At 48.3% G+C, this 21,745-nt stretch overlaps 2 protein-coding genes across 4 annotated transcripts in view; both read right to left on the bottom strand.

Annotated features, from left to right (window-relative positions):
- Nucleotides 1–21,007, bottom strand: part of LOC134396275 (zinc finger protein 850-like) — a 46,107-nt gene extending 25,100 nt beyond the window's left edge. Inside the window, exon 1 of one of the 2 annotated variants that reach the window (XM_063122697.1) lies at nucleotides 20,863–21,007. In XM_063122697.1, the coding sequence (XP_062978767.1) occupies nucleotides 20,863–20,973 (111 nt within the window). In that variant the 5' untranslated portion in view covers nucleotides 20,974–21,007. Of the gene's footprint in view, nucleotides 1–8,025; nucleotides 8,032–20,862 lie in introns of those variants that run through there. The other variant, XM_063122698.1, reaches the window with a different exon arrangement.
- LOC134396353 (zinc finger protein 883-like) lies at nucleotides 2,137–10,770 on the bottom strand. 2 transcript variants are annotated; one of them, XM_063122823.1, is made up of 6 exons: nucleotides 10,740–10,770; nucleotides 9,503–10,070; nucleotides 7,921–8,047; nucleotides 6,755–6,837; nucleotides 6,185–6,311; nucleotides 2,137–4,346 (listed from the first exon to the last, which is right to left on the bottom strand). In XM_063122823.1, the coding sequence occupies exons 2-6, from the start codon at nucleotides 9,815–9,817 to the stop codon at nucleotides 2,971–2,973; spliced, it is 2,028 nt and encodes a 675-aa protein (XP_062978893.1). In that variant the 5' UTR covers nucleotides 9,818–10,070; nucleotides 10,740–10,770; the 3' UTR covers nucleotides 2,137–2,970. The 2 variants fall into 2 exon arrangements, with proteins under 2 accessions (XP_062978893.1, XP_062978894.1); XM_063122824.1 differs by lacking the exons at nucleotides 7,921–8,047; nucleotides 10,740–10,770 and having other exon boundaries at nucleotides 9,503–9,794.
- Nucleotides 21,008–21,745: the final 738 nt, after the last annotated feature.

Raw genomic sequence — 21,745 nt, 5'->3', positions numbered from 1 at the left:
ACAGCTGAAGCTCTCTGAGCGGTTTACAACAGTTTAGGGGTACTTTTAGACCCATCTCTGTAGGCTCAAGTGGCCACCGCAGCTTGGAGTGCCTTTTACCATCTTCAGTTGGTTCGCCAACTATGGCCTCTCCTGGACAGGGACAGCTTGGCCATGGTGGTACAGGCATTGATAACCCCAAGATTGGATTACTGCAAAGCGCTCTATGTGGGGCTGCCCTTAAAGTTGTTCCGCCAGCGTCTATTAAAGACTATGTCGGTAAGAATAAAGGAGAATTATTATAAATTGATATGGAGGTGGTATTTAACACCAGTAAGACTACACCAAATGGATAAAAAGTACTCCGTATATTGTTGGAGAGGTTGTCAGGAAAAGGCACTTATTTCTATATGTGGTGGACTCGTGAAGCTATTCAGAGGTTGTGGCAAATAGTATTTAAAGAGATAAATGATATAATGGGATGGAAGGTAAATATAGGGCCAAGGATAGCACTGTTGTCAATATATGAAGGGGTTAAATGTATGCAAAATAGCAAAGTCTTAATAAACAACTTATTAACTGCAGCTAGATTAATAATTGCCAGGAATTGGAAGGAACAAAGGGATTATCAAATAGAAGAATGGTATAAAGAAGTCTGGGATATAGCTATTAATGACAGACTCACTAGTAGTATTAAAGTTAAGAGAGGATTACTGAAGCGAAATGGCTTTGATGAGATTTGGAGTCCATTTGTTAAATTTGTATTCGAAAAAGGGAAAGGGAGTAAACCGTCACAGGATACATTACAATTTTGGAAAGAATAAGGGTCCCGGGGTGGGGTGGGGTGCACGAGACAGTATTATATTATTTCAATAAGTTCTTTTTTAATTTCATTATTGTGGTATATTAAGTTGATGTGGTGTGATTATTGTACGTGTTTTAAAATTTAAATAAAAAAGTATTATATAAAAATAAAATAAAGCTGTTCTGGAAGCTGGAGCTAGTGCAGAACGCTGCATCTCGGCTGTTGTCTGGAGCTGCCCCTTTCCAGCATGTAACTCCTCTGCTGAGGGAACTGCACTGGCTGCCTATTCACTACCAGGCCAGGTTGAAGGTTCTTGTACTTGTGTACAAAGCCCTAAACAACTTGGAACCAGGATACCTGAGAGAACGCCTTCTCCCTTACCAACCTGCCTGGTCACCGAGGTCATCCGAGGGCCTGCTCCTGGTGGTTCCACAAAGACCCATCCCCCGATTGGAGTCCACCAGGGGAAGAGCCTTCAGCGTGGTGGCCCCTCTCTTCAGAACTCCCTGCCACTGGAGGTCAGGCAGGCACCAACTTTGTATTCCTTTCGGCGCCTCCTCAAAATGTCATCATTCCAGTAAGCCTTTCCTTAATGACTAGCCACGGTTTACTGCACATCTTGCATCTTTTAAAATCTATTTTAAAGTGTTTTATTCTGTTTTTACTTCATTTTATTTTGCACACCGCTCTGGAATTTTCAATTGGGAGCAGTATATAAATATTGTAAATAAATAATAAATAAATGTTTCATTCTACAATCCCAAGTTGGCTATGAAACCCCAAATTAAAGAGAGTTGCCATGGAGATCACCCTCTCCTCAGTGCCCTGGCAGAAAGAGGCCCCTCCCCCTGCTATTTCCCCCCACATACTAGAGTTGCAGGGAGCAATCATTTCTAGGTCCCCCCACTAGGAAACGGAGCGCGGGTACGGGGCAATGTGGTGGGAATGGGGAAGGCAAAGAAGTTCTGGGACAGTCTTCAGAGAAATAGAAAAAAAATACTGACTAAAAAGCATATAAAATGCCAGAGTTGGCCTAAATGAGTATTTCTGAAAAAGAAAATAAAGGCATAAGAGAAAAAAATGCTAATCGGATATATGTTGACAGCTGCAAGGCACCGAATAGCAAAAAACTGGAAGACGGCAAGGAGGCTGACAGTAGCCATGTGGAAAAGGAAAATTTGGGAAATGCACGGTGAAGAAGACCTCCGTTCCCCTGCCGTGGATACTCAGCAGGCTTTGAATTGGGAGGCTGCCGCCTGTCTTCACAGGGTTGGGCCCTAAGTGAATATAGGAGAAAGGACAGGAATTAAAGGAAAACTTTATTGACAGGAATGATGGATAGATTGACAGGAATGCCTGGGTGTGAGGGAATCCGTTCTAATGAATGCTGTTACATGACTGATGAACACAGAGGCCTACAGAGCAAAATATGGGAGAAAAAGTGAAGACCAAAGAGGCCAGTGTCATCACCAGTGGCCCTTCCAAGCGTTCGTGCCATTTTCAGGAACATTTCGTGTTATTGACACTGATGGGCGGGGCAATGGCTCCCCGGAGTTTCAGGCAGGGATTCTTCCCGAGCCCTCCTGGGAGATTTCAGGATTCAAACCCAGAACGAAGCAGTGGCTCAACCACTGAGCTGCCTCCCCTCCGCTGAAGCCCGGAGGAAGAGGACACTGTCATTCGCTGTGAATGGTTGAAATGGTCCATCAGACGGAAGCTTCCCAAAAGGGTGAATCGCAGAATGTCCTTCACCACTTTTTTCTTCTTCTTAAAGTCTGGTGGATTGCTCTCGCGTTTTGACACTGCAATGCCATTCAGAAAGCAAGAGTTTCCTTCCCTGGAAGCATCCCATGAACAATGATCTCATTTCGCATGTATTAGACTCGAAGGACAGACTTCTGCTACCACAAGATGTCGTGATGGCCACGTGTTTAGATGGCTATGAAGGGGGACAGGAGACATTCTGGAGCAGAGCAGCAATGGCTACAAGTCCTCATGGCTATATGCTACCTCAGAGGCAGTCTGCCTATTTACAAGAGTCACTGGGGAACATGGGCAGGAGGGTTTTCCTCTGTTACTGAAGTTCTTTCCACATTCCAACCATTTAAAAGGTTTCACCCTGAGTGGGTTCTTTGGTATCTGATAAGGTGTGACCTCCAACAAAAGCCCTTTCCACGCCCCAAGCACTAATGTGGTTTCTCACCTGTGTGGATTGTTTGATGGGAAGTTAGTTGTACGTTCCACCTGAAGCTCTCCCCACACTCCAAACATTTAAAAGGTTTCTCCCCTGTGTGGATTCTTTGGTGTTCAGTAAGACTTCTCTTCCAAATGAAGCTCTTTCCACACTCCAAGCACTGATGAGGTTTCTCACCAGTGTGGATCGTTTGATGGGAAGTTAGTTGCACGTACCGCATGAAGCTGTTCCCACACTCCAAACATTTAAATGGTTTCTCTCCTGTGTGGGTTCTTTGGTGCTCAGTAAACTTTTCCCTCCGAGTGAAGCTCTTTCCACACTCCAAACATTTAAATCGTTTCTCCCCTGTGTGGGTTGTTTGGTGCTCAGTAAGGGTTCTCTTCCAAATGAAACTCTTTCCACACTCCAAGCACTGATGAGGTTTCTCACCAGTGTGGATCCTTTGATGGGAAGTTAGTTGCACATAACGCATGAAGCTCTTTCCACACTCCAAACATTTAAACGGTTTCTCCCCTGTGTGGATTCTTTGGTGCTCAGTAAGGTTTCTCTTTGAAATGAAGCTGTTTCCACACTCCAAGCACTGATGAGGTTTCTCACCAGTGTGGATCCTTTGATGGGAAGTTAGTTGCACATAACGGATGAAGCTCTTTCCACACTCCAAACATTTAAACGGTTTCTCCCCTGTGTGGATTCTTTGGTGTTCAGTAAGGGTTGCCTTCCAAATGAAGCTTTTTCCACACTCCAAGCACTGATGAGGTTTCTCGCCTGTGTGGATCGTTTGATGGGACGTCAGTTGCATGTTCCACCTGAAGCTCTCTCCACATTCCAAGCATTGAAACGGTTTCTCTCCAGTGTGCAATATTTGGTGTCTGACAAGATTTGACCTCTGACTAAAGCTCTTTCCACACTCCAGGCACTGATGAGGTTTCTCGCCAGTGTGGATCGTTTGATGGGAAGTTAGTTGCACGTTCCACCTGAAGTTCTCTCCACATTCCAAGCATTTAAACGGCTTCTCCCCTGTGTGGATTATTTGGTGTTTGACCAAGACTGCCCTCTGAGAGAAGCTCTTCCCACATTCAGAACATTGAAATGGTTTCTCCCCGGTGTGAGTTTTCAAATGATAGTTTAAGTTTGATTTAGAAGTGAAACTCCTCCCACACAGTGGGCACTTATATTCTTTCTTTCCTGTGTCATGTTTTCCTTGGACTGTGTCTTTACGGATGTCGTCACCTCGATGAGCAGAAGATGCATCTCGTTGCTTCTGCTTGACTCCCCTCCTCCGTCTCCGTCGTCCTTCCTTTCCACCTCTGGCTCCTTCCAGGGACTCGCTGGGCGCGTCTTTCTCATTCTCGCTCACCCATCCATCAGCTGTGGGAACGAAGAGGCAGAAAAGGAGTCAGAGCCCAAGGAAGAGGTGGAGCCTCAAAGGAAGGAAGGGAGATGCCTCCAACCAAGACACTGAGCTACATAATAGAAATTTAGCGTTCGATGGAACCTCGGAGGTCATTCAGTCCATTCCCCAGAACACCTCAGAACCTGCAATGCAGCTACGACAACCCTGACCGGTGGCCCCTCAGCCTCGGCTTCTAGACCTCCAAACTTGGGGAGGCTGGTGATTCTGAGTTTGGTGGGGCCGCGAATCCATTCTGGGTTTAATTCAGAAACAAAAACACAGGAAGGCTGCAGTTGATAATAACCAATTATAAAGAATGCCAACAGGCACACAACTGCAAAGCAATTTTAACAATTAAATCAGACAACAGTAGTATAAAGAGTCAAAATAATGGCTTCTATCTTATATAATTACATCAATTAGAACAATTCAAATATACAAAATTAGGATGACAAGACATAAGGCAAATGGTTGCTTTTGTTTGATACCTTAACAATAAAATTATAACAACATACTGAATGTTTTTAATGTACTAAGTTATTATTATTAATAGGATTCCGGTTATGTTTCCCATTTCGTCTTAACAGACTTCATCAGATGTACAATTTTTCAAGTCGCCACATGCCATCAAGACTCGTAGGGGTGTAGACAGAAGATAGTAATTCCTAAATTACTTCCAGTTTACAGACAAGGAAATTCTTTCTTTTGCCCCGGCTGTGAGATCATTAGCTTCCAAGAGATATCAAACAAAAGCAACCATTTGCCTTATGTCTTGTCATCCTTCTAATTTTGTATGTTTGAATTGTTCTAATTGATATAATTATATAAAATAGAAGCTATTATTTTGACGCTTTATACTACTATTGTCTGATTTAATTGTTAAACTTGCTTTGCAGTTGTGTGCCTGTTGACATTCCCTATAATTGGTTTAATTCAGAACCAGCCAGAAGTCTAAAGGAGCTGCCCAAGCTGCTGACCTCTAGCCCCAAAATAAAACCCAGGAGATTCACGGCCCCACTAAAATCGGAGCCACCAGTCCCCACTGCTCCAAGCACAAAGTTTGACTTCAGGGAAGGGATAAGCAGTGTGGAGATTTTGGCCACCAACGCACCACCAGACACCTTTCTTGGCACTCAGCAAATGGCCGTCCCCCAATCGCTTTCTAAAAGGAAGTGAACACGTGTTCTTAATAGGACTTGGGATTGCTGCGAAATAGTTTCATTTGGTGAAGACAAACCTGGGTGCAAAGGAGTCGTTTAGTGTGTTGGAACTCAGTTCCCCACCTATGCCCAGTATTTAGCCTTTGGGGCACGATATGGATCCCTGGCCACGCCCCTCCAGACAGCCATTTTGTGGTGGTGCCCACTGCGGTTCCTGAAATTGCCAAATCTATCCATGGGTCCAGAAAGGTGGGGGCTCCCTGATAGAAGCATCTTCATTTCCACAGCAAAGGACTGGGCTGCTTGTCTTCTTCCACCCCTCCTTCCACCTGCCAACACGTTTTAAATGCCTTCAGCGAAGAAGAACCCTGAGACAGTTGGTTCCGCTGTCAAACAGCCCTTTCCATGAGGTATTTTCTCTTAAGAATATAGAAGAAATGGTGAAACGCTTTAAAAAGGACTTCTGGGGCAGGACACAGAACAGGGAAAGGGTGGTGCCCTATTGGAGTCCTCAACTGGGTCCGGAGTCAAAAAAGGAGGCCCAAGCTCAAGCTTTTGCCACTCAAGGCAGAGGCACATAGAATCGACCAATCACGACCACAGAAGTGACCGGAAGAGGAGGCTGCTGGGTAATGAGAACTCCTTTGCCATACCCAGAGAGGCCACGATCCCACAATTCTCCTCCATGACTTCTCGGTGCAGGGCCTTTTGGTCCGGATCCAGGAGTGCCCACTCCTCCTCGGCGAAACACACAGACACCTCCTCAAAGGTCACCAGGCCCTGAAAGATGGAGAAGAAGGAAAAGAAGGGGCCATAATGTTGCTTCCCCTTATGAGTAAAATCCAAAAGGAGGTTGCAGGTCCAGCTGCACAATGGAACCCTTTGTGACTGGAACGGGACATCCTTCCTAGTGGGCAGAGGCAAAGGCAGCAGGGCAGATCCTTTGAGGTGCAGAGTCAGAGTCAAGAGTCAGAGACCCCCAGGGCTGGTCAACTGTGTGGGAGGAAGCAGACTTCCTGGCCCCCTCCACCCCACGGCAGCCCTTCCTCCAGCCCCCAGAAAGCCCCACGCAGAGAGTCAGGAGACCCTGCTGAATGAGGGGAGCTGTGAAGTGGGGGGGGGGGGAGAAGGGGAACCCCAAAAGTCATCCAGGGGATCTTCCATGAGTGGATATTTCAAACCCAAGGCTGGGTCCTGCCGTCACCCCATGACTTCTTCCCTACCTGGTCTGGCTGTGCGGGAGCTCTTCTCACTCCACAGCAAAGAGGAGACAACCCAGAATGTATCTCCAGCATCGCTTCACTGCCTACGAGGGAGACAAAGGCAGTTGGAGTATATAAAGCTTCCAAATCGTGCGAGGTACTGGTTCACCTCTATTCGGCCCTGGTAAGGCCTCATCTTGAGTGTTGCATCCAGTTGTGGGCTCCACAATTCAAGAAGGATGCAGACAAGCTGGAGCGTGTTCAGAGGAGGGCAACCAGGATGATCAGGGGTCTGGAAACAAAGCCCTATGAAGAGAGACTGAAAGAACTGGGCATGTTTAGCCTGGAGAGTAGAAGACTGAGGGGAGACATGATTGCACTCTTAAAATACTTGAAAGGTTGGCACACAGAGGAGGGCCAAGGTCTCTTCTCGATCCTCCCAGAGTGCAGGACATGGAATAACGGGCTCAAGTGACATTAAGCCAGTTTCCAGCTGGACATCAGGAAAAACTTCCTGACTGTTAAAAGCAGTACGACAATAGAACAGGGAGGTTGTGGGCTCTTCTCCCACACTAGAGGCATTCAAGAGGCAGCTGGACAACCATCTGTCAGGGATGCTTTAGGGTGGATTCCTGCATTGAGCAGGGGGTTGGACTCAGTGGCGTTGTAGGCCCCTTCCAACTCTACTATTCTATGATTCCATATAAGTGTATTTAAAACTTACATCCCACCTTTTTTTCCTCTTGCAAGAAATCCAAGGTGACTTACGTGGTTCTTCCCCCCTGCCACCCACATTTCATCCTCACAACAACCCCCCTCCCACATTCTAAGTGGTTGAAATGCCTCTCGAGGCTGAATATCTGGCAAGAAGAGCTGGAAGCTCAAACACGCTGGTATTTTGCCTCCACCCCGTTTCGCCCACAGCCCTGCCCACTCCTGGAATGGCGCCCCAGAGAGTTTTTCTGAAATTAAATTCAGCTCTAGGACAGGATTCTTCGTCAGCTCCACCCGGAGAAGCCGGGCATCGAACCTGGGCCCCTTCGGACGCACAGCGTGTGCTCTGTTCCCAAGCTCCAGCCCTTTCCCCAACGCCTTAGGTGGGTTCAGAGGGAAAGACGGGCAGCTTGCAGGTTTCTGGCACGTTCAAGACAGGGAGGTCCAATACAAAGGGGCCAAATGAGTCTTACCCAGCGAGGGGGCCTCTCCGCCAGCCTCCTGCCCGATCTCCCTGGACGGCAATCTCAATCGGGTACTGGATGGAGCCTTCTCTCCCTCGGGGAAATCAGCGGCCCCTTGCACCAACGGCCTCAGGACCTGAAACAGCAACGAGGATCCCAGGCAGGGAGCGAGAAGAAGGATTAGAAGAGCAAAGGGACACACAAAGGATGGGTGTGGAAAAGTATTCGGTCATCCCCTTCTTAAAAAGCATCCAGAGAAACTAAAGGTGTCTTTTGGGAGAGCCTGTCTCAACTTGAATATGAGCCTCGTGTGGCACAGAGCAGTAAAGCAGCAGTTTCTGCAACCAAAACTCTCCCCACGGCCTGAGTTCGATCCCAGCGGAAGCTGGTTCTCAGAGGTCGGTAAAATGAGTACCCAGCTAGCTGGGGGAAAGGGAATCACGGCCGGGGAAGGCAACAGCAAACCACCCCGCTATAAGGCTTGCCAAGAAAAAGTCAGCGAAAGCCGGCGTCCCTCCAAGAGTCAGTAATGACTCAGTGCTTGCACGAGAGGTTCCTTTCCTTTTTCCTTCCCAACCTGAAGCCCTCTAGATGTGTTGGACTACAACCACCTGGGGCATGCTGGGAGTTGTAGTCCAATATTAGCAGAACCCGGCGAACTTGACAAAGGCAGAGCTGTAAGGAATCCCAGCTGAAGGAGCACACTTGACCAGGGATAAATCATACTGGAGACTCTGGACGAAAGGGATAAGAAAGCCTGCATTTCATTGCAGGAAATGCACGTGGTATAGGAGGGTGCCCACCCCAGGACGGAGGGAAGCCCAAAGAGACATCTCCTCTCCGAGAGCCAAGTGCATGAAGGAGGAAGTGTGGCCAGCCAATTAATTCCATTTTTTTTTCAAATCACATGTACCGCATATGCATTAAGGCCAGTTCAGGGCGGACACAGCTTTTGAAAGTTCTGTCCCAGTTAAATGTTGCTTCTGGACAGATTGCATAACTATATCCGATGCCTGTGTTTCCCTGATGGTGGATTTAACGTGAAGATAACGGCTGTAAAAGTTAACTGCTTACAAACAGTGCTGACTAGAAGATTTCTGAGGTTTGCCTCTCTTGCTGGACACAGGTGCCATCAGGTGCAAAGTCCTGCCTCACCTTATGCATCTGCTGCTTCTTTGTGTGCTCTGTAATATGTCAATACTTTTGTAAACCACCCAGAGAGCTTCGGCTATGAGGCGGTATATAAATGCAATAAATAAATAAATAAATAAATAAAATGTTGAGTTTTAATTGACCCCAGAATTATCTTTGGCTGAGAGCTCCAACTTGTTTTTAAATGGATACTGTCTTTGTATGTACTCTGGTTTTATGTTTTTAAATTTGGTATATCAACTTTAATGTTTAATGTTTTAATCTCTTGTAATCCGCCCAGAGAGCTTCAGCTATGGGGTGGTACAGAAATGTTATTATAATTATTATTATTAATATTAATACTAACAGCTTGCCAACATCCAACACAATCTGGTGGACATCAACTTGAGAAAAGCTATTTTAGGAAGTCCTGCTTAAAACCAGCATGAAACTCTCTCACCTGGCGCTTTTCCTGCCTCTTCCCTTCTGCCTGGCTCAGGAGGAAGCCTTCGGCCAGGGCCACCGCCTGGGAACTGGTCTCCGCTCCACATTCCCACACCCAGTTCTCCATCTCCGGGGGAAGGACAGACAGGAACTGTTCTAGGATCACCAGATCCAGGATCTGAGCCTTCGTGTGTCGCTCTGGCTTCAGCCATTGTCGGCAGAGATTGTGGAGTCGGCTGCAAACCTCTCGGGGACCCTCGGCCTCTTCGTAGCGGAATTGCCTGAAGTGCTGGTGCTGAACGTCTGAGCTGAAGGGGTCTTCCCCCAACATCTTCTGCACAGAGGTTTCCTAGTCGTTTCTGCTTGCTCCACACCCGGGGGGTATGGGGGGGGGGCTTTTCTTCCCTCTGGACCGGCTCAATTTCGTTCTTCTGTCTCCAATTTGCAGCCCAAGGCAGCCCCTATCAGGGTTGAAGGATCACCTTCACCTTTTGCCAAATACATAAGAACATAAGACCATGGGTCCATAAGACCAAGGGTCCATCTAGTCCAGCATTCTGTTCACACAGTGGCCAACCAGCAGCCTGTAAAAAAAACAACAAGCAAGTGCAACTGTACCCTCCCGCCCATGTTCCCCACCTACGGGTGTACATAGGCAACACCGCCTCTTATACTAGAGGCAGCCCACAGCCATCCATACTAGTAGCCACTGATAGCCTTCTCCTCCACGAATCTGTCCAGCTCCCTTTCAAAGCCTCCCTACATCTGGTGGAAGTGAGTCCCGTAGTTTAACTCTGCGCTGTGTAAAGACGTCCTTCCTTTTCTCTGTCCTGGAGCTTCCATCAATGGGCTTCACAGGATCACCGCAGGGGAGTCTAGTAGCATGAGAGGGGAAGTAAAATGCCTCCCGTCTCCTCCAGCTCCCCTTTTTTACTGAGCTAAGCAGCCCCAGACGTTGCAACCTTTCCTCGTGGGACAGAAGAATGACACACACACCCTGCAAATCCAGACCACCATTGATATATATCTTTGATTTCAACCTGCCCTCGACCTCGTGGGCTGCACAGGATTTAGGTGGGGCAGGCGGGGAGGGAGCTGCACGTGGGTCTTGCTCCTTCCTCTGCCTCCCCTCCTGCCCCCTCCCTCCCTGCTCCCTTAGGCTGGGTGACTTCCCTCCAGGGCTCTGCCCAGCCCCTCTCGCCCCCCGTCTCCCCCTTGCAGCCCCTTCCCCTGAGTCCCCCTTTGGCCCTCACCGGAGGGCAGCAGGGGCCGCGGCTGGGGGGCAACACACAAGCCAGCCCTCCGCTACCATTAGAAGGAGTTTGATCCGGAAGTGACAGTCGCCCCTCCCAGATACACCCCAAAACAGGAGTACAAGTCTAGGGCCACTTCCTCTTTTCCTCTCTAGGAATGCCGGCTCACTACCTTTAACCCCTCAATGTCAAACAAAAACGTGAAGATGATCACGATGCGGCCTGTTAGACGGGCAAAATAAGCAGAGAAAAAACAAAACAACGGGCAAAACAAAGAAGGAGGTTTTAGCAGTCCAAGACGCCCGCAGGCTCTCCCTTTACATGATGAAAAGGGTCCAGACTCTTCTTCGGGGAAAGAAAGAAAAACTGTTTTACTCACAGGTATTCTTGCATAGGCAATGCAGGTACAGCATAGGGTTTCAACAAGAGTTTATCCAGTCTGTTTTGTGTTCTATTGCACCAGCAAGAGTGAGGGAGCAGAGGCCTGTGCTCCCAGCAATGGTGGAAGATGAAAGGGGTGTGGGAGGAACAAAAGGCAAGAAATCCCAGCAAACCACTCTGCAGGTTATAGAGGTCTCAAGACTAGCTGTGGTCAAAAGTCCCATGAGCTTCGTAAATGCAACACTGACCCCATTAAGAAAACTTGCAGAGAGGAGGTTGCAATATTCCCCGAAAGAAAGAAATCCAGCCCTGCAGGTCTGTCATTTAGATCACCCTTTCCACAACCAGGGTGATATAATGGTTAGAGTGTTGGTCTGAGGAAATCTGGCTACTAGTCCCCTGTTGGCGATGAAGCTCCCTGGGTGGCTTTGGGCCAGTCCCTGACTCTCTCAGCCTAACCTACCTCGCTAGATTGTTGTGGGAATAAAAATGGGGAGGAGGAGGGTCGTATATGTTGCTTTAGGATTCCTTGGAAAAACCAAAAACGGTGCAATACAAATGTTAACAATACCTACTTCTGAGGATTCTACAACTCCCACAATCCTCAGCCGGTATGGTTTATGGTCAGGAATGCTGGGATCTGTAGTCCAAAATATCTGGAGGGCTCCAGTGTGGGGATGACTGGTTTAATGGTCTGTCCAAACCAGGGATTATGGTGTAGTGTACATGATGGGTGTTCTAAGGGTAATTCTTGCTGATTTACCCTGTGCTGTAGTTTTGCGTTTTCTTGTATTCATCCAAATATTTGTATTGCATTTTTTAAAATCTCAATTGTGTTTTAAAATAGCATTTCAGTTTTTAAACTGCTTGTATATCACCCACAGAACAAGAGCTATTGGGTGGATTAGAAAGGTACTGAATAAATTGACATCTCCCCAAATTGGGCAGAGAACGGAGCCCTGTCTCTTGCAGAGGGCAGATTCTGGCTGCAACCCTTGATGCTTTGGTGTATAACTCCCATAGTCTTTGACCATTCCTCATGCTGGCTGGGGCTCATGGAAGCTGGAGTCCAAAACACCTCTAGGGTACCAGGTTGCCTCAGGGCTGGCCCAAGACATTTCGAGTCTGAGGTGAAAAGCAAGATGGCACAGTCTCCCCTTCCATGTTCAAAAGCCGACTGGGCTGTTCCTTCACCACGGACTAGAAGACAGCATCCTCCCCTGCTGATGAAAGTCAGGGTTAGCTTAGGGGGCACAGGGCAGGCCACTTGGGGGTTTGAAGGTCTGTCGGAGGGCAGTCCTCGAGGAACCCAGGATGCTGAGACGACCCATCTGAGACCCTCGTGATAAACTAGGGTGACCCTATGAAAAGGAGGACAGGGCTCTTGTATCTTTAACAGTTGTATTGAAAAGGAAATTTCAGCAGGTGTCATTTCTGTATATGGAGAACCTGGTGAAATTTCCTCTTCATCACAGCAGTTAAAGCTGCAGGTGCCCTGCCCTCTTTTAAATCTGGTCACTCTAGTATAGCTCCTGCAGCTTTAACAGTAGTGATGAAGAGGGAATTTCACCAGGTTCTCCATATATACAAATGACACCTGCTGAAATTCCCTTGTCTATACAACTGTTAAAGATACAGGAGCCCTGTCCTCCTTTTCATATGGTCACCCTAATTTATATCCCATCTTTTTCCTCCAAAGAACCCAAGACAGCATACATAATCCTCCTCTGCATTCTATCCTCACAACAACAACCCTGTGAGGTAGGCTGGGCTGAGAGTGGTTTTCATATGGTCCTTTTCATATGGTCACCCTATTTAAACCCTAAACTAAAGAAAAGAGTTGCCATGGAGATCACCCTCTCCTTAGTGCCCTGGCGGAGAGAGCCCCCCCCCCACTATCCGCCTCTGACACACTAGAGTTGCAGGGAGCAATCCGGGGTATGTCTCCTCACTCAGAAATTGAGCAAGGGGGCATTCCCAGAAGTGGGGAGGCAGGGGGGGAACACCCTTGCAATGTTTGATAAGGCTCCCCCCCAGCCTTCTTTCTCCCCCCTCTTTAGCACCGTTGCTGGAGAGGCCCAGCCCCCACCCCTGTCCAGCAGAAATGCATGAGGAAGACTGTGAAGGAGGTGGGGTCCACCCAGCACCCCTGCAGGGTAGGCTTCCAGACCAAATGTCCAAATCCCCAGATAGCTCCCACCCTAGCCCTGTCCCCAACCAGGAATAGCCAGCCCTTTAAGGAATAAAACCACACACACACACACTTTAAGGACCATTATTATTATTATTATTATTATTTATTTATATAGCACCATCAATGTACATGGTGCTGTACAGATAACACAGTAAATAGCAAGACCCTGCCGCATAGGCTTACAATCTAATAAGTTGTAGTAAACAATAAGGAGGGAAGGAGAATGCAAACAGGCACAGGGAAGTGTAAACAGGCACAGGGTAGGGCAAAACCAACAGTGTAAAGTCAGAACAAACTCAATATTTGAAGGCTATAGGGAAAAGAAAAGTTTTGAGCTGAGTCTTAAAAGCAGTGATTGAGTTTGTAGTTCTCAAGTGTTCTGGAAGAGCGTTCCAGGCGTAAGGGGCAGCAGAAGAAAAAGGACGAAGCCGAGTAAGGGAAGTGGAGGTCCTTGGGCAGGCGAGAAGCATGGCATCGGAGGAACGGAGAGCCCGAGCGGGGCGATAGTGTGAGATGAGAGAGGAGAGATAGGCAGGAGCTAGGCCGTGAAGAGCTTTGAAGGTCAGTAGGAGAAGTTTATATTGGATTCTGAAGTGAATTGGAAGCCAATGAAGAGATTTCAGAAGTGGAGTGACATGGTCAGAGCGGCGGGCCAAGAAGATGATCTTAGCGGCAGAGTGATGGACAGAGACCAGCGGACTGATGTGAGACGAAGGAAGGCCAGAGAGAAGAAGGTTGCAGTAGTCCAACCGAGAGATAACCAGTGCGTGAACGAGAGTCTTGGCAGAAGAGACAGACAAAAATGGTCGAATCCTGGCAATATTATACAGGAAGAAACGACAGGATTTAGCTACTGCCTCGATGTGAGGAGTAAAGGAGAGCGAGGAGTCAAATATAAAGCCAAGACTACGAGCTTCCTTGACCGGAGTAAGCGTGACATCGTTGACAGTAAGGGAGAATGAGAGGTGAGGAGAAGGTTTAGGAGGAAAAACTAGCAGTTCAGTCTTTGCCATGTTAAGTTTCAAACGACGATGAAGCAGCCAGGCTGAGATATCTGAAAGACATGCCGAGATACGATCGTGAACATCTGGAGAAAGTTCCGGAGATGAAAGATATAATTGTGTATCATCGGCGTACAGGTGATATTGGAGGCCGTGAGATTGAATGAGCTTGCCCAAAGGCAGCATGTATAGAGAGAACAACAACGGGCAAAGCAGGTTTATTTGCACAAACTAAAATCTAACTCGTAAGGCTCTGGTCAGGCAGTAAAAGCTATGGGGAAGGGAGGAGAGGAGAGGGTGAAGAAAGGTAAAACGCAAAGGGAAGGTTAGTAGCAAGCAATTACCCCGTCGGCTATGAGGCGGTATATAAATGTAATAAATAAATAAATAAATTCATTAACCCCGTTCTAACACCCGCCACAGCCGGTCTCCCCTAAAGTACCCAGACACTTAAAACATAAAACAAACCCTAACTCAACGGTTCCCAAAGTGGGCAGTATTGCCCCCTTGGGGCGGTGGGATGCATAGGGGGGTGTTAAGAGGCAAGGGGGTGGCAGAGGGGCGCTTGAGGTAGTCTTTTCCATGAAGCGCCTCTCTGGAAGGTCTTCAAACCCAGGGGCATTTTAATGGGAGAAGGTAGTTTGGTCCCAAACCATGTAGGGGAAGAATCCACACATGTATTAATACCGTTTAAGACTAGTCCTTTTAACAGTGAGTTGAAATGTTTCAAAAGCACCAAAACGCCAATGAAGAGACATACCCAGCTTCGTGTGCCCCGCTATGCTGCACTATGGAGCGCGGTTCAGAAGCTCCTGGTTGCATTTCCAACATCGTATTTGGTGGAATGTGCTTTTAGTGTGGTCTGCCTACTTCTCTCCAAGCAAAGAAATCGACTCCAGATTACAAAACGTGATTTTAAGTAACTTTAAACCAGGCATTGGGAAACTGGTATCACTTCAATAAGCCCATCCATCACATTAAGAGTTTACAGAATAGTGAGGTACTCTCTCTACCCTAGTTACTAGATGGGATACCTAATATTCTTGCTAAATGTCTATCAGACTTTGAAAAGACAATATCACTGGATGTTTAATTGAATAAACTAAAAAAAATGTAATTGTTTTGAATTTTATTGTTATTTTCCTTAGTGGGTCCTTGAAAACTGCTATTCTGAATAATTATTTTTATAGGGTAGGGTAGGGGGCACTGGGCACGAGTTTGTGTTACCAAGGGGGCGTTACCTGAAAAAGTTTGGGAACCGCTGACCTAACTAAACCCCCAGCAGCATCCCTCACTCGGGAACAGGTCTTCCAACCGATACACGTGTAGTAGGGTGACCATATGGACAGGAGGACAGGGCTCCTGTATCTTTAACACTTGCATAGAAAAGGGAATTTCAACAGGTGTCATTTGTATGCATGCAGCACCTGGTGAAATCCCCTCTCCATCACAACAGTTAAAGCTGCAGGAGCTATACTGCAGCTATACTGTGACCAGATTTAAAAGAGGGCAAGGCACCTGCAGCTTTAACTGGTGTGATGAAGAGGAAATTTCACCAGGTTCGCCATATATACAGATGACACTTGCAGAAATTCCCTTTTCAAGACAACTGTTAAAGATGCAGGAGCCCTGTCCTCTTTTTCATATGGTCACCCCTAATGTGTAGCCCACAGGAAGATGGAGAGTTCTGGCTACAGGCTTCTTCATGCCCTTGTCCGTCAACAGGCCCCGTGACCTAACTCCACCAACTGATGCCCTTCCCGGGCCCCTGGCACCCCCTCCCTAAGGATCGAGGCCCCTTTCATCATCCCAATTAACCCCGGTGACCTCCCAGATGCTGTGGTGGGAGGCAGGAGTGCCATGCTGGGTCCAGCTCTGAGATCACCCTTGAGAAGCACTCTCCAACTCACGCCCTTTCACTCAGGCATTTTACACACAATTATCCCAACAAGACTCAGCTGAGCAGAACAAGACTACAGCCATTTTAGACAGTCCTCCACAAAGACCACCTCCGCTCCCCGCCGCCCTGCCATGGATTCTCAGCAGGCTTTGAGCGGGGAGGCTGACGTCTGTGTTCACAGGATTCGGCCCTAAGTGAATATAGGAGAAAGGACAAGAAATTAAAGGAGTAACTTTACTGACAGGAATGATGGATAGATTGACAGGCATGTGTGGATGTGAGGGAATCTGTTCTCATGAACGCTATCAAATGACTGATGAACACATAGCCATACAGAGCAGTTGTAAGCCTATGCGGCAGGGTCTTGCTATTTACTGTTTTACTCTGTACAGCACCATGTACATTGATGGTGCTATATAAATAAATAATAATAATAATAATCTATAGGAACAAGGCAAAAACCAAAGAGCTCAGCGTCGTCATCATCATCAGCCCTTTCGAGTGTTTGTGCCATTTTCCAGGAACATTTAGTGTTGTCGACACTGACAGGCAGCAATGGCTTCTCCGGGGTTTCCGGCGGGGATGCTTCCTGAGCCCTCCTGGGAGACAGCAGGAACTGAACCCGGAATGTGCGGCCTACAAAGCAGGGGCACAACCACTGAGCTGCAGCCCCTCCACTGAAGGGCCGGAGGAACAGGACATTGTCGTTCACTGTGAATGGTTGAAACGGCCCATCAGACAGAAGGTTCCCAAAATGGTGAACCCCAGAACGTCCTTCACCACGTTTTTCTTCTTCTTAACGTCCGGTGTATTGCTCTCGCGTTCTGACATTGCAATGACATTCAGAAAGCAAGAGTTTCCTTCCCTGGAAACATCCAACGAACGCTGATCTCATCTCGCATTTAGTAGACTCTAAGGGCAGACTTCCGCTTCCACAAGATGTCATGATGGGGGACAGGAAACATTCTGGAGAAGAGTAGCAGGGGCTGCTGATCCTCATGGCTCTATGCTACCTCAGAGGAAGTCTGCCTATTTACAAGAGTCACTGGGGAACGTGGGTGGGAGGGTTTTCCTCTGTGACCAAAGTTCTTTCCGCATTCCAAGCATTTAAAAGGTTTCTCTCTGTGTGGGTTCTTTGCTGAGCTATAAGGCTTTGCCTCTGGCTGAAGGTCTTCCCGCACTCAAAACATTTAAACAGCTTCTCCCCTGTGTGCATTATTTGATGTCTAACCAAAGCTCTTTCCACACTCCAAGCACTAATATGGTTTCTCAACTTTGTGGATCATTTGATGGGAAGTTAGTTGCATGTTATGTATGAAGCTCTCCCCACACCCCAAACATTTAAACGGTTTCTCCCCGGTGTGGATTCTTTGGTGCTCAGTAAACTTTCCCCTCCGAGTGAAGGATGATCAGGGGTCTGGAAACAAAGCCCTATGAAGAGAGACTGAAAGAACTGGGCATGTTTAGCCTGGAGAAGAGAAGATTGAGGGGAGACATGATAGCACTCCTCAAATACTTAAAAGGTTGTCACACAGAGGAGGGTCAGGATCTCTTCTCGATCATCCCAGAGTGCAGGACACGGAATAACGGGCTCAAGTTACAGGAAGCCAGATTCCAGCTGGACATCAGGAAGAACTTCCTGACTGTTAGAGCAGTACAACAATGGAACCAGTTACCTAGGGAGGTTGTGGACTCTCCCACACGAGGCCTTCAAGAGGCAGCTGGACAACCACCTGTCAGGGACGCTTTAGGGTGGATTCCTGCACTGAGCAGGGGGTTGGACTCGATGGCCTTGTAGGCCCCTTCCAACTCTGCTATTCTATGATTCTATGATTCAGAACCAGCCAGAAGTCTAAGGGAGCTGCCCAAACTGCTGGCCTCTGGCCCCAAAATAAAACCCAGAAGGGATTCACAGCCCCACTGAAATTGGAGCCACCTAGCCCCACTGCTCTAAGCCCAGAGTGTGACCTCAGTGCAGGGATAAGCAGTGTAGTGATTTGGGCTGCCAACGAACCCTGAGACACCTTTCCTGGCCCTCAGCAAATGGCCAAGTCCCCCAACCGCTTTCTAAAAGGAAGTGAGCACGTGTTCTTAACAGGACTTGGGATTGCTGCAAAATACCGTATTTCTTCGATTCTAAGACACACTCCCCCCCCCCCCATATAACCATCTCTATAAACGGGGTGCATCTTAGAATTGCGGGTGCGTTTATCATTTCTTGGAATCAACAGCTTTTTTTCTGTAGGTGGTACTGAAATTAGTGTGCGTCTTACAATCAATGGCGTCTTAGAATCGAAGAAATACGGTAGTTTCGTTTGGTGAAGAAAAATGTGCGTTCAAATAACTCGTTTTATGTGTTGGAGCTCAGTTCCCCACCTGCACCCTGTATTTAGTCTTTGGGGCAGGAGACAGGTCCCTTGGCCACGCCTCCCATAACAGCCATTTTGTGGTGGTGCCCACCAGTTTCTCAAATTCTCAAATCTAACCATGGGTCCAGAACGGTGGGGGCTCCCTGACAGAAGCATCTTCATTGCCACAGCGAAAGACTGGGCTGCTTGTCCTCTTCCACCCCTCCCTCCACCTGCCAACAGGTTTGAAATGCCTTCAGCAAAGGAGAACCCTGAAACAGTCGGTTCCGCTGTTAAACAGCCCTTTCCATGAGGACTTTCCCTTGAGAATTTAAAAGAAATGGTGAAATGCTTTATAAAGGACTTCTGGGGCAGGACACAGAACAGGCAAAGGCAGGTGCCCTATTGGAGTCCCCAACTGGGTCTGGAGTCAGGCCAGGAGGCAGCCAATGAGCCCCAAGCTCAAGCTTTCACCACCCAAGGCAGAGGCACACGGAATCGACCAATCATGACCACAAAAGCTACTGGAAGAGGAGGCTGCTGGGTAACTCCTTTGCCATACCCAGAGAGGCCACGAAGCGACAGTTCTCCACCATGACTTCCCGGTGCAGGGCCTTTTGGTCCGGATCCAGGAGTGCCCACTCCTCCTCAGTGAAACACACAGACACCTCCTCAAAGGTCACCAGGCCCTGAAAGAAGAATAAAAGAGGAAAAGAAGGGACCGTAACGCTGCTTCGCCTTCCAAGCAAAATCGAAAAGGTGGTTGCAAGTTCAGTTGCACAACAGAAGCCTTTGTGACTGGAAAGGGACAGCCTTCCTAGTGGGCAGAGGCAAAGGCAGAGGGGCAGATCCTTTGAGGCGCAGAGAGACATGCAAGAGTCAGAGACCCCCAGGGCTGGTCAACTGCATGGGAGGAAGCAGACTTCCTGGCCCCTTCTGCCCCACGGCAGACCCTCCTCCAGCCTCCTGAAAGCCCTACGCAGAGGGTCAGGGGACCCTGCTGAACGGGGGGGAGCTGAGAAGTGGGGGGTGGAGAGGGGAACCCCAAAAATCAGCCAGAGGGACCTTTTGTGAGTGGAGAGTTTCCTCTCGCAGAAGGCAGATCCTGGCTCCAACCCCATGGCTGCAACCTGCCCTCTCCCCCAGGACTTCTTCCCTACCTGGTCTGACTGTGCAGGAGCTCTTCCCACTCCACTGCCAAGAAGGGACAACCCAGAATGTTTCTCCAGCATCGCTTCACTTCCTACCAGGGAGACAACGTTAGTTGATATATACATTTAACATTTATATTTTGCCTTTTTTCCTCTCGCGAGGAATCCAAAGTGGCTTTCATGGTTCTCCCCCCCCCCCCGCGTCATCCTCACGACAAACCCCCCACCCACCCCCCATTCTGAGTGGCAGAAATGCCTCTCCCAAGGCTGAGTTAGTGGCAGTAATTTCTTTACTGGCTTGTATTTTGGGCGCATTCAGGGCAGGGAGGTCCAATCCAAAGGGGCCAGACGAGTCTTACCCAGCGAAGGGGCCTCTCCACCAGCCTCCTGCCCGATCCTCTCGATCGGCTGCTGGACAGAGCTGTCTCTCCTTCGGGGAAATCAGCGGCCCCTTTTGCCAAAGGCCCCTGGACCTGAAACAGGAATGAGGATCCCAGGCAGGAAGCAGGAAGATGGATTAGAAGAGCAAAGGGACACGCAAAGGACAGAGGAGTGTCGGGTCAGGATCCCTTTCTTAAATCGAGACCAGAGAAACTGGAGGTGTCTTTTGGGACAGGCTTTAACATCCTGAAGCCCTCCAGATGTGTCGAACTACAACTCCTGGGGCATGCTGGGAGTTGTAGTCCAATGTTAGCAGAACTGGGTGACCTTGACAAAGGCAGAGCTGTGAGGAATCCCAGCTGAAGGAGCACAATTCACCCTGGATAAATCACACCAGAGATTCTGGGTCAAAGGGATGAGAAACCCTGCATTTCATTGCAGGAAATGCACGTGGTATAGGAGGGTGCCCATCTCAGGATGGAGGGAGACCCAAAGTGACATCTCTCCGAGAGGCAAATGCATGAAGGAGGAAGTGAGGCCCGGAACCCTAAGAGTATCAGTCTAGCATCAGAAGGAAGAACAGCACAAGTGAGAGGACAGTCTAGGAAACATCCAGATGCACCAGTCCTTTCCTTTTCTTTTTGAAGCTAGCTCAGTTGCAACCACACTGCCAACATCCAACACAACCTGGAGAACATCAACTTGAGAAAAGCTATTTTAGGCAGTCCTTCTTCCCACTGCTCAAAACCAGCATGAAACTTTCTCACCTGGCACTTTTCCTGCCTCTTCCCTTCTGCCTGGCTCAGGAGGAAGCCTTCGGCCAGGGCCACCACCTGGGAACTGGTCTCCGCTCCACATTCCCTCACCCAGCTTTCCATCTCTGGGGGAAGGACAGATAGGAATTTCTCCAGGATTACCAGATCCAGGATCTGACTTTTCGTGTGTCACTGTGGCTTCAGCCATTGTCGGCAGAGATTGTGGAGTCGGCTGCAAACCTCTCAGGGGTCCCTTGGTCTCCTCATAGCGGAATTGCCTGAAGTGCTGGTGCTGAACGTCTGAGCTGAAGGGGTCTTCCCCCAACATCTTCTGCACAGACATTTCCCAGTTGTGTCTGCTGCTCCCAACCTGGGGGGCTTTTCTTCCCTCTAGACCAGCTGAATGTTGTTATTCTGTCTGCAATTTGTAGCCCAAGGCAGCCTCCACTGGTGTTGAAGGATCACCTTCACCTTCTGCCAAATACGTAAGAAGATAAGAAGTACCCTGCAGGATCAGAATGATAAAGAAATTTGAAAGGAACACCTGAAGCCCTTTATTCCAATGTGAATAAAAGCACAAAAGCATGCACACTTCTGGCCGTGGCCCACACCTTCGTGTCTTCTCATGGAGAATAATAAAGTGCCTAGTCTCAAGGTTGTCCTAAACCCTTTGCCCCACACCCAATTGCAGAACATATCAGAGAAAGAAGGCCTTGAGCCCAAAAGCAAGTTTCCGTATTCCCCTAGAGGCATCCAAACCATTGAAAGCCCTCTGACCAGGGATTTCTGAAGAGCCAGGCTTCCTATCTCTCCTTGTGGTGCTAATCAAGGAACAGAATGCAACGTTTTGTACCGGTCATAGGCTGCCAAAATATGGCATTGTTTATGTAAGAAT

This window comes from Elgaria multicarinata, chromosome 3 (genome assembly GCF_023053635.1).
Source record: "Elgaria multicarinata webbii isolate HBS135686 ecotype San Diego chromosome 3, rElgMul1.1.pri, whole genome shotgun sequence".
In the NCBI taxonomy this organism is placed as follows: Eukaryota; Metazoa; Chordata; class Lepidosauria; order Squamata; family Anguidae; genus Elgaria; species Elgaria multicarinata.
Note: the sequence above shows the minus strand (reverse complement) of the source record. Positions and strands in the feature narration are given on the sequence as shown.